Consider the following 13,169-nt stretch of genomic DNA (forward strand, 5'->3'; position numbering starts at 1 on the left):
GCAGGCAGTTAGTTTTAGTCCCTTGGAGTCCCTCTGTCTTCTGTTGCTCGAGGAGACATGTGTCCAGGCCAAGCGCTCCAGTAAAGGGTCCCGGGTCCCAGCCTGTCTCATCCCTACAGTAAATAACGATGTTAGATTGTTCCATGATAATCACCATCCTCCTTGTAAGAAGATTTTAGTTCCATACCCTGTTTATGTCACGTTTTTCTATAGAAATAGCATATGAAATTTGAGCAAAAGACTAGAATCCCGCTTCTAAACAAAGGCTTTAAGATCTATCATGTGCTTCTACAATTTTTCTCCTTCTGTTACGAGAAAAGCATGTTCCGTGGAGGGACCATGCCGTTTCCTAGGTTCCAGAATGAAGGCAATGTGGAGTTGAACCTGCAGTAACCTTGTGAAGAACACTCATTGTAATTTTAAGGCACTGGGAATTTGGAGGGTGCTTTGTAGCACAGCATAACTTCACAGAAACAAGCTAATGAAATAAGCATGTATTTTTTTGTTTGTTTTTTTATCAATACATGGCTACTTATTAGCAAATTTTAACTAAGAGATTTACGCCATGAGATGTATTGATGGTTGAATCTATAAAAGAAAACTTTGTTGAGGGAATCTGGAAGTCCTGGATTTTACTAGACAGCAATCTGTGTCATTCCAGTGCCCACACTGGTATCCAGTCATCCTGGTTCTTGCTTTCTCTTATATACATAATGCGCTATCAGAAAGAAAGCTAGATAACGGAGAGATGAGCCCATTTAATTTTTGCGTATTTGAGCTTATAAAATGAAATGTAAGTTTGTTTAATTTCATGACTCTGGAAGTTACTTTTACTAATGCTATTATTACAACGAAGTATTATTATTTTGGTTGAATTAGGTCATTTTTAGACTCTCATTTCCTGGTATATTCATACAACAAGTCAGGGATATTGTATCCAGATTCTTCATTTGTAAAGGTAAGTTTTACTTTATGTTGTGTAGATTTTTATTGTTATGTGGTGAACGTGCCATTGGTGGGAAGAAGAAGAATGCTTTATACTCGGTTGAATTACTGGGCAAACAGATTGATCACAAACCCAAACGTAATGTGACAGTTGCTCTGAAAGCATATAGAATAGAATGACTACCTTTAAAATTTGGAACTCAGGAATCACTTACCTGAAAAGGTCATTTACACTCTCTGGAAGTAGGAGTAGGAGTTTGAGAGGGGAAAAAAAGTGGGGAAAGGAACTAAGAAGCCACTGAACACAGGGAGAAGTTTTGATGGAGGTACCATAGGACCTGAGCAGTGTAGGGAACAGTGGAAACCACTTTACAGAAAGAGCACAGGAAAGTGAAGTTGCAAAAGCAGTTTGGGTACAGAATCTGAATAGGTTTACATGAAAAACACAGGAATTTGAATTCTATCCCAAAATACAGGTAAGAGTCAAGAAATGCTTAAAAGTATGTGAGAAAGTTGGCTTTAGTCTAAGGTACGTATTTTGCCAGAATAGATGATGGGGAAGAGGCAAATGCTAGTGAGTGGTCAGATTCTGTTGCTGTGTTGCAATTGAGAGAGAATGAAATTTAAAATATGGTAACTCATACAACATTTGTCTTTCTCACCATCTACAAGTAGAAAGCAGGACAAAATCCATGAGACACTTGTTTTCAGACATTTGACAATTAAAAAAAAATCAGGAAATCTCTCTCTGACAGAAGGAAAACATGGAAGGTGAATCTCACACTGAACTTGGCCCTCTGACTGGAAATAACGTCTTAACTATAGCACAAGGGTGGAAGCAAACAGGACTCTTTAAGAATTTGGATTTTAAGAGTTTGGGCTGCTGAAGCAGCTGGAACTTGCAGGACCCAGGACCAGAGAGAAAAGGGACTCTGTGTTGATGTACATTTTTTCAGAGAAGGGGAGTTGTCCTTTGTTCCCTGACTGAGGATTAGACAGCATGTGTGGTGGGTAAGACTCTACTGAAGGGTCGAGAGTGAAATGGAGATAATACTAACTGACGGAACAGTGTTGGGAGATGTTGGATTTTCAGCGCAGGCAGTGTAAAGTGACCTTGCTAAAACCCCAGACGTTCAGCTGAGACAGAAAGGCTGAGTGTCTGAAGGAAGGATCAAGCTCTAGAGTAAGAGACACTCTTGGTCACCCCCATTCCCCACCTCAAAGCCTAAAACACAGCGCGGAGACGATTGTGGATGGTTACCATTAAATTAATTGCCTTCTGACACAAACTGTGATGCTCTGTAAAGGGTTAAGCCATAGCCGAGGAAGGAAAGAATGCGATAAGTTCAGAAATCAATGAGAGAGAAAAAGGAGAAAGAATGGAATCATTAAAGCTCTGAATTTAGTTGTTTCAAAGGACTAATAAAATTAATAACCCCCAGTATGACTTATCTAGATCAGAAACAAATTCCACCAATATTAGGGGTGAAAGGAGATATTGCTAGTCATACAGAAGATAAAATGATATCTTGGAGAATTATGACAGCTTTATGCCAATAAATTTGATGATTTAGATGAAATGGACAGCTTCCTTGAAAAGTACAACTTATCAAGATTGAGAGAAGTAATAGAAAATCTCAATCCCTTGAAATCTATTTTTAAAAGTTGAATTCCTCAACAGGAATTTGAGGAATTACTTTGTGGAAATTACTTTCCACAAAGAAACACCAGGTTTAGTTATTCTCATACTTCACCAACTGAGAGTTTGGCTCTTCCGATTTTAAGCGATTGAAAAGAATGCTTCTGTGAACGTTCATGTACAATTGTGTAGGTGTGCAGTTTTATTTCTTTGGGATACATACCCAGGAATATCATTGCCAGATCATATGGTGAGTGTATATTCACTTTTGACAGAAATTACCAATCTTTTCTCCAGAGTGGCTGTACCATTTTAACTTTCTGCTGACAGTGAATGAGAGAGAAAAGAGTATCTGCATTCTTGCCATTTTGTTTGCTATTTAAATTTTACAATTTTATTTTAGCCATTGTGATAGATGTGTACTTTATCTCATGTAATTTTGACTGGCATTTCTCTGATGACTAGTGAAGTTGATTATAGTTTCATGAGCTTGTTTGTCACTTTTTGTGAAATATCTGTTAATGTCTTTTGCCCATTTTCTCGTTGGACTTTTCTCGTTGGTTGGTTTTTCACTACTGACCTTTGAGGAGTTTATATATTCTAATTATAGGTCCTTTACCAGATATGCGGTTTGCAGATGTTTGCTCCCAGTCTGTAATTTGTCCTTTCATCCTCATCATAAGGTCTCTGACCGAGCAGAATTTCTCCATTTTGATGAGAGTTAATTTATCAACTTTTCCTTTATGAATGGTAATTTGGCTCTCAAACCTAAGAAATCTATGTTGCCCTAGAGTTCCTGAAGATTCTGTGTGTTTTTATTTTCTAAAAGTGTTATAGTTTTATTTACATTTAATGGTGTGTTCACCTGAGGTGATTTTGTATGAAGTGTGAGATTTGGATCAAGGTTCACTCACTTGACCAGGGACGTGGAATTGTTCCAACACTATTTCTAGAAAGGGTTGTTCTTCTGCATTGAGTTGCTTTTGCACCTTTGTCAAAAAGTCGGGGGCGGGGTCATACTGATGCAGATATATTCCTGGGTTCTATATTCTGGGTTCTTTATATCTTCCATGTGTCTCTCCTTCTGCCAGTATCCTGCTATCTTCAGTTTGCCTGCATATTCAGCATTTATGTTGACTAGAGTGATTCCTCCCGCTTTATTCTTGTTCAAGATTTTTACACTATTCTAGATATTTTTCTTTTTCATATAAATTTTAGACTAAACTATCCTCTGTGTGCAAACAACCTTGCTAGCATCGTGATAGACACTGTTAAACCTACAGATGAATTTGGGGAGAATAGGCATCTTTATTCTGTTGATTCTTCCAACCGTGAATACAGTAAGAATCTCCATTTGTTTAGTCTTTTTTAAAATGTCGTTCATTAGTATTTTGTAATTTTAGCATTCAGATCCTGTAGATATGTTTTTAGGTTTATACCAAAGTATTTCATTTTCTTTCGAGCAATTGTAAATGGTACTCTATTTTAATTTCCGTTTACATATGTTTGTTGTTATCTAGAAATACTACTCTCATTTGTTTGTGTCAATCCTATATCCTTACAACCTCGATGAAGTCACATATTAATTCTATGAGGATTTGTTATTTTTTTTTTCTGATAGATTCCTTGAGAATTTTTCCATAGTCAGGTCTTTTACAAATATGGCCTTCTGTTTTCTTCTTTTTCCATCTGTATACTTTTTATCTCTTTGCTTTACCTTACTGTGCTTGTTACAACTACCGGTACTCTGTCAGATAACCATACTGATGGCAGACATCCTCACAATTTTCCCAATTGTAGGGATAAAGTATTCAGTCATTCACCATAAGGATAACATTAGATGTAAGGGGTTTTTTTTATATACTCTTTATAAAGTTGTGGAAATTCACTATTTTTAGATTGCTAAGAATTTGTTTGTTTTTCTGCCCCATGAGGGGAGGTGTGTATTTAATTGTATTGGTTGCCTTTTCTGCATCCGCTGATATGATCATATGATTTTTCTTTTTTAGTCTGTTGATATAGCGGATTTCACTGACTGATTTTCAAATATTGAAACATTACCTAGAAAATACCTTTCAAACCTAAAAACCCCACAGCTTTGTCCTGGTGTATGATTCTTTTATCCATGCCTGGCTTTGATGCGCTAATAATTTCTTGAGGATTTTTTTGGTCAAAGTTCCTGAGAAATATTGATCTATGATTTTTCTATTTTTGTACTGACTTTGTCTAATTTTTGGAGTAGTAATACTGGCCTCATTAAATACACTGAGAAAGATTACCTCTTCTTTTGTTTTTCTGGAAGATATTGTATAAAACACTTGTTAATGCTTAAGATGTGTGGTAAAATTCTCCAGTGAAATCACTGGACCTGGGGATTTTGTGTGTGTGTTTGAGTGTGTATGTGGGAGGTTTTAAATTGCCAATTCAATTATTTAATGGTTATAGAAATATTTTGTTTATCTGTTTCCTATGTATGGCTTTGGTGGTGTGTGTTTAAGTAATTGGTCTATTTCATCTCAGTGGCATTTTGGCATGTATTTTCTTGCAGTCCTCATACCCTTTTAATGGCTACAGCAGCTGTAGTGATATGCTTGTTCACTTCCGACACTGATGAGGTATGTCGTCCCTTCTTTGTCAGTCTTGCTAGAGATTTTTCAGTTTATTGCACATATCAAAGAACCAGCTTTTTCTTGCTTTGATTTTCTTTACTGTTTTCTTATTTTCAACTTTGTAGTGTTTTGCTCTTATTCTTTTCTCCCTTATACCTTGCTTTGGGTTTATTTTGCTCTTCTTTTTCTAATTTGTTGAGGAAAAAACTTATATTATCAATACGTGACCATTCCTTTTTCTACTGTAAGCATTTTAGTACTAAAATTTCCCTCTCGACACTGCTTAGTTGTATCTCACAACAATATGGTGAATTTTCATGTTCATTACAGATATATGTATTTTTAAATTTTCCTTTAAGGCTTCCTGTTTGTTTTTTTAAAGTCTGTTAGTTACTTTACAAGTGTTTGGAGGTTTTGGTTTGTTTATTTTTTCTGTTGTCTGTTGAATTTTAGTTTGATTTTGCTTTGGTCAGAGCGTATACCTTGTACAATTTCAATTTGTTTTTAATTTGTGAATGTTTGCGTCATGAGCCAGTATATTATGCTTGTAGGTGAATGTCCTTGGATACTTGAAAAAAAAAAGTGTATTCTGTTGTTCTTGGGCGGACTGGTCCATAAATGTCATGGAGATCAGGTTTGATTGATGCTGCGGTTCAGTTCTATATTTTGCTGATTTTTGGTCTAGTACTAGCAATAACCGATTGGAGCGTGTTGAATTCCTCCTTTACTGTTGTGGGTTTTGTCTTTCTCTTTCAGCTGTACCAGGGTTTGCTTCACATATTTTGAAGTTCTGTTGTTTGATGCCTATACATTTAGGATTGCTCTGCTTCTTGATAAGTGGATACTTTTATGATCACGTAGTGACTCTCTTTCTCCCTTGTAGATTTCTTTGCAATTAAGTTCACTTTCTCCGATATGATTTTTATCAATATTTGCATGACATATTTTCCATTCTTTTTATTTCAATCTGCCTAAAAATTTATGCCTGTAACTGAACCACTTTGCTGTACACCTGAAACTGACACCACCTTGTAAATCAGCTATACCCCAATATAAAATAAAAATTAAGTAAAAAAATAAAATCATTGGAAGTGGAAAAAATTTATGTTTGAAGTGAGTTTCTTGTAGAGACTATTTAGTTGGGTCATAAGGTGTGCTTTTGTTTGTTTGATTTTTTTGTTTCCTCCATCTGCCTTGGGACTCAGTATTTTATTTGGTGTTTTTAGACTATTTACATTTAAAGTAGTGATTGATATGTTAGGGCTTTTGTCTGCTATATTTTTTTTCCTTTATTTTTTTTTTCTGTGCTACTCATTTCTTTTTTCTTGTTTTCTTCTTCTGGATTACTTGAACATTTTAAAGATTACATCATGATTTATTTATAGTGTCAATAGATTTTTCCCTGTTATACTTTTCTTAGGTTTGCTTGAGGTATTACAATAAACATATAGAACCTAGCCTACTGTTGTGGACTTTTTACTTCTTCAAGTGAAACCCTGAAACCCTACTTCCATTTAGGATCCTTTATCCTCTGTTCTTTATAAATATAATTGCTCAAATATTCCTCTCCATACATTAAGCATAACATGATACTGTGTGATTGTTGTTTCAACTACCAAATATGATTTCAGAAACTCATGAAGGAAAGGATAGTTCATTATATTCACCCGTATTTTAAACCATTCTATTTGTCCCAGTCCCTTAACACTAACCAAGCCTTTTTGTGATGTATTACCTTTGTTTCCTGGAGTTTCTTTTTGCCATTACCTTAGGGTATGTGTGCTGTAGACTAAATCTGTTAGTTTTCCTCTGTCGGAGAAAGTTTCTCTTTTTCCTTCATCCTTAAAGGATAAATTTGCCAGATATAGAATTCATGTTTGACAGTAATGTTCTTGTCAACATGTGAGATTGCTCTTGTATTTCCTTTGAGACTTCATGACTTTCAGACGAGAAATGTACTGTCATTCAAACTGGTGTTCTTCTACAGGTTATATGACATCACTGTCTGGTTTCTTTGAAGATATTTTTATTGTTTTCAGTTTAGTCATGATCTTTCTTGTTGCAAGTGACTTTGGACCCATTCTATTTTCGGTTTGATCAGTTTCCAGAATCTAAATGTTTATGTCCTTCATCAATTTTGTGAGGATCTCTGTTGACTGTTTTCTGAATTTATGTATGTGTATATATATATATATATATATATAATTTTTTTAATTTAAGGTGGTAAAAATATTTAATATGAGTTCTACTCTCTTAACAAATTTTAATCATAAATTACATCACTGTTGACATCAGTATGTTTTACAGAAGGTCCTGGAGCTTATTATTCATCTTGCTTAACTGAAACTTTATGCCCATTAAATAGTACCTCCTCATTTCCCCCTGGCCAAGCCCCTGGCAAACACCATTCCACTTTTGGGTGGTATGCATTTGACGTTTAAATACTTCATAGAAATGGAGTCATGTGGTATTTGTCTTTCTGTGATGGGTCTGTTTCACTTATCATAATGTCCACAAGGTGAATCATGTTGTCACGTATTGCATAACTTACTTCTTTTTTAAGGCTATCTAGTATTCCACAGAATACATATACACCACACTTTCTTATCCACTCTTCTGTGGATGTGGCCACTTAGGGTTTATTCACATCTTGGCTATTGTGGATAGTGCTGCAGTAAGCATAGCAGTGCCAATATCTCCTGCAGCTCCTGTGTCAGTTCTTTGGCGTAACTGCCCAGAAGTGACATTGCTGGATCACAGGGAGTTCTGTTTTTCGTTTTTACTATATTCTATAGCAACTGTTTCATATGCTCTACCCAGTGACAGAGTACATCAGTTCCAGCTTCCCACACCCTCAACAGCACTCTTTGTCATTTGTTCACATGATAATAGCCATCCTAACAGTCGTGAGGTGATATCTCACAAAAATAACATTTTGGTGTTACTTTGCATTTTTCTGGTAACTAGTGATCTCCCTGTTGGCCACTTGGATGTCTTCTTTGTTTGTGTCTTATCTAATTTCTTTCATCAATACGTTGTAGTTTTCAGAGTACAAGGTTCCCACCTCCTTGGTTAAATTTGTTCGTAGGTATTTTGTGTGTGTATGATCTTGTAAATGGATTTGTTTTCTTAATATCCCTTTCCTTACAAATAGTTCTCTGTAAGTAGAGAAATGCAACTCATTACTGAATGTTGATTATATATTCTGTAATATTATGGAGCTTGTCGTTAGATCTAAAACTTTGAGGGTTTTTGTGGAGTCTTTAGGTTTTGCTATCTATGAGATCATGTCATCTGCAAAGACATTTTTACTTCTTTCTTTCCAATTTGGATGCCGTTTTATTTTTTTCTCTCTCCTTGTCGACTTGCTCTAGGTATAACTTCCCATCCTAGATTGAATTGAATTGGTGAGGTGGGCGTCCTTGCCTTCTTCCTGATCTTAGAGGGAAAGTTTTCAGGTTTCACTGTTGAATATGTTGTTAGCTGTGGGCTTCTCATATATGGCCTTTATTAGGTTGTGCTGATTTCATTCTATTCCTAGTTTGCTGAGAGTTTTTCTTTTGATAGATGCTGAGATTTGTCAAATTCTTTCTCTGCATATATTGAGATGATCCTGTGATTTTGACTCTTTGTCCTTTTAATGTGTTTTATCACATTGATTTTTGAATGTTGAACCATTCTTGCATTGCAAGAATAATTTAGCTTGGTCATGGTGTATGACCATTTTAAGGTGCTAGATTACACTAGTTTACAACTAGTAACATTACACATGGTTTACAACTAGTTTGTTGAGCACGTTTCCATCTATATTCATGAGGGATGTTAGCTCGTACTGTTCTTTCCATGTGGCTTTTGTATCAGAGTAATGCTGGCTGCATAAAATGACTTTGAAAGTGTTCCCCCCTCTTTTACTTTTTGGAAGCATTTGAGAAGGCTTGTGTTAGTTCTTACTTAAATGTTCTATAGAATTCCCCAGGGAAGCCATTTGGTATCGGGCTTCTCCCTATTAGGAGGTTTGTGATTACCGATTCAGTCTCCATACTAGTTATACGTCGGTTCGGATTTTCTATTTTTTCATGAGTCACTCTTCTTAGGTTTCATGTCGCTAAGAATTTGTCCATCCTCTATGGTATCTGGTTGTTGGCATATACTGTTCATATTATTTTCTTTTGAACCTTCTTATTTTTGTGGCATGAGCTTTCATTTTTCTGATTTTATTTTTGAAACTTCTCTTTTTTTCTTAATCTAGATAGAGGTTTGTCAATTTTATTTATCATTTCAAAAGGCCAACTCTTAGTTTTTTGATATTTTCTATTGTTTTTCCACTTATTATCATTTTATTCCTGGTCTATTCTTTGTGATGTTCTTTTTGCTCCTTTGAGCTTTCTTTGTTCTTCTGTTAGTTCTTTGAGATGTGAAGTTAGTTTATTAATTTGAGGTCTTTTTGATGTATTTTGTTTGTAGCTATACATCTACCTCTTTCCTCTGCTTTCACTGGATGCGATAAATTTTGGTATGTTGTGTTTTCTGTTTCATTTGTCTCAAGCTATTTTAAATTTCATTTTTGATTCTTTTCTTTGATTCATTGTTGATCAAAAGTATGTTGTTAATTTCCACATAGCTGTGGATTTTTTACTTATCCTTCTGCTATTCCTTTCTAGTTTCATTCCAAAACGTGTTCAGAAAGGACACCTTGTATGATTTAAATCTTCTTAAATTTGTTAAGAGTTGCTTTGTGACCAAACATATAATCTATTGTGGGGAAAGCTTGTGTCCACTTGAGAAGAATGTATATTCTGCTGCTTTTGAGGGGAATGTTCTGTATGTAGCTGCTGGGTAGATTTTGGCTATAATGTTATTTAAGTCCTCTTTTTTATTTCTTACTCATCTCCTGTCTGCTTCCTCTACCCATTACTGAAAGTGTGGTATTGAAGTCCCCTTCTCTTATTGTATTGCTGTCTGTATCTCTCCTCAGATTCTGTCAGTGTTTGCTGTGGGTATATTTAGATTCTCTAATGCTGAGGGTGTATATATTTATAATGGTTATCTTCCCCTGGTGGACTAGCCCTTTAATCGTTATAAAATGTCCATCTTTGACTCCTGTGACTGTCTTGACTTTATGTCTATTCTGTCTGATGTAAGTATAGCTAGACCTGTGCCCGACACACAGTAGGCCAAACTATACCGAAACGTCGGCGTTTGGAGCAGAGAAAGGTTTATTGCAGGGCCGTGTAAGGAGACGGGTGGCTCCTGCCCTAAAAAGCCTGAATTTCCCAAAGGCTGTCAGCAAAGCACTTTTAAAGGCAAGCTGAGGGAGGGGTGTAGTTAGTTGCTGCAGACTTCTTGGTGTTGGATTCAATGTTCTTGCAGCGTCCATGTATGTCAGGTCACGATGTTCCTGTAAACCTCCAACAAGACAAATGTTATTCTCTGTTCAGGTCAGGTCACAGTCAGGCTGTCCTGTACATTTCAAGCCATAGGCAACATTCTTTTACAAAAGGTGCAGAGCCAGCATGACTAAGCCCAGGCAAAACAACACAAAGGTTAAAGTAAAAGGAACAGATCTAATATGGAGTCAGACGTGTTCTTCCCAATTAAAACACCTGCTCTCTTTCTGTTGCCATTTGTTTGGAATATTTTCCATCCCTTGAACTTCAGCCGCTATATGTCCTTCAATTTAAAGTGAAATTCCTGCAGACAGTATAGAGTTGAAACCTGCCCTTGCCTCCTTTCAGCCACTTGATATCTTTTGTTTTTGGAGTCTAAACATTTACATTTGAAGTGATTATTGATAGGGAAGTTATTTACTAATGCCTTTTTGTTACTTGTTTGATTGATTGATTGATTGTAGTTCTTTTGTCTGTCTTTTCCTCTCGCTGTCTTTTCTTGTGTTTCATTGATTTTTTGTTTTTGTTTCCATGTGTATTGATTTCTTTGTCTTTTTCTTTTATGTAACCTTTACTGATATTTTCGTTTTGGTTACCATGGGGCTTACATGAAATATCATACAGCTATAACAGTGTACTTTAAGCTGGTAAAAACCTCAATAACATACAAAAAGTCAATTTTACTAGTCCCCCTCATTACATTTTGTTATTGGTATCACAGTTTACATTATTGCATATTGTGTAACTTTTAACATGATTTTAGTTACAGTTATTTTTATATACTATTGTCTCTTAACTTTTATTTTAGAATTAAAAGTGATTTAATCACTACCGATACAGTAATACAGTATTTGAAATTTCCTATACATTTACCTTTCCCAATGACTTTCATTCTTTCTTTTGCTCTCACGTTGCTCTTTAGCACCCTTTCATTTCAAAGTGATGAATTCTCATTTGTATTTCTTGTAATGCAGATATAGTGGTGAGAAATACTTCAGCTTTTGTCTGGAAAAGTCTTTCTCTCTCCATTTCTTAAGATTTTTTTTTTGGGGGGGAGCAGTTTTAGGTTGCCAGCAAAATCAAGACAATGGTATAGAGTTTTCCAAATATCCTCTGGGGCCACCTACGCATAGCTCCTGTGTTTAATAAACTCCCCCAAGCACAGTGGTAGATTTGTTACAATTGAGGAACCTGTGTGGGCACACTATAATCACCCAAAGTGCATGGTTCACATTTCAGTTCACTTCTGGTTTTGTATATTCTGTGGGACGGCACAAACATATAATGACATGTATCCATCGCTGTAGTATCATAGAGAGTATTTTAAGTGCCCTAAAAATCCTCTGTGTTCAGCCTATTCATCGTTCATTGCCACTGTAACCCTGGGCAACTTTTAACTTTCTCCATAGTTTTGCCTTTTCCAAATTGTTAATGTCGTTGGAATCATACAATATGCAGCCGTTCAGGTTGGTTTCTTTCACTTAGTAATATGCATTCAATGTTCCTCCAAGTATTGGCGTGGCTTAATAGCTAATTTCTTTTTCCCACTGAATAATAATCCATGGTTTGGATGCACTACAGTTTATGAATCCTTTCACCTACTTAAAGACATCTTGGTTGATTCCAATTTTTGACAGTGTTGAAAAAATTGCTATAAAATGTACATTTGCAGGGTTTTTGTTTGGGTTTCAGTTTTCAGCTCCTTTGGGTAGATACCAGGGAGTGTGATTGCTGGCTGGATTGGATTGTAAGAGTATGTTTAGTTTTGTGAAATATCCCCAGGTTGTCTCGACTGGCTATCTCTACCATTTCGCATTCCCACCAGTAATGAATGAGTGTTCAGTTGCTCCACAAACATGCCAGCGTCTGTTGTCAGTGCTCTAGATTTTGACCAAACCTATCTCATTGATGCTTCCATTCTTAAAATTTTTAATATTTCTTTTTTATTTTTCAGCTTTATTAGGTGACATTTACAGATAAGTTTTTATATATCTAAAATACAACATGATTAATTCACATTTTTATTCTCTGTAAAATGGTCACCACAATCAGGTTTATTAATACATACATCACCTCATATGGTGACCTTTATTGTGGTAAGAACACTTAAGGTTGTTAAGGGAATATTCAAGTGTATAACACAGTATGTAATTATGTTAACTATAGTCGCCATGCTGTATATTAGATTGCCAGAGCTTTTTCATCTTGTAAGTGAAGGCTTGTACCCTTTGAGGGCATCTCCTTATCTCCCCAAACTTCCAGCCCCTGGTAACCATCATTCTCCTCTGTTTCAAGGAATTTACCTTTTTGTTGTAAGATTCCACAAGTAAGTGAGATCATGAAGTGTTTCTATTTCTCTGTCTGGCTATTTTCACTTAGTATAATGTTCTCCAGACTAATCCTTCTCACACATGGGTGAATAATATTCATTCATATGTGTGATGTATATCATATGTCATTGGTTGTCTCACATATAGGATACATATCTTACATTTTCTTTATCCACTCATTCACTCTTGGACACTTAGATTGTTTCTATTTCTAGGGTATCGTAACTGCTGTAAATATGCCTTTAGTAATGTGGTGGTG

At 35.7% G+C, this 13,169-nt stretch overlaps 1 protein-coding gene across 1 annotated transcript in view; it reads left to right on the forward strand.

Annotated features, from left to right (window-relative positions):
* Window positions 1-13,169, forward strand: part of LOC132512679 (A disintegrin and metallopeptidase domain 3-like) — a 109,742-nt gene that overhangs the window by 15,099 nt on the left and 81,474 nt on the right. Inside the window, 1 exon segment of the mRNA XM_060136488.1 lies at window positions 880-958. Within this exon segment, the coding sequence (XP_059992471.1) occupies window positions 880-958 (79 nt within the window).

Source organism: Lagenorhynchus albirostris, chromosome 21 (genome assembly GCF_949774975.1).
Source record: "Lagenorhynchus albirostris chromosome 21, mLagAlb1.1, whole genome shotgun sequence".
Lineage (NCBI taxonomy): Eukaryota > Metazoa > Chordata > Mammalia > Artiodactyla > Delphinidae > Lagenorhynchus > Lagenorhynchus albirostris.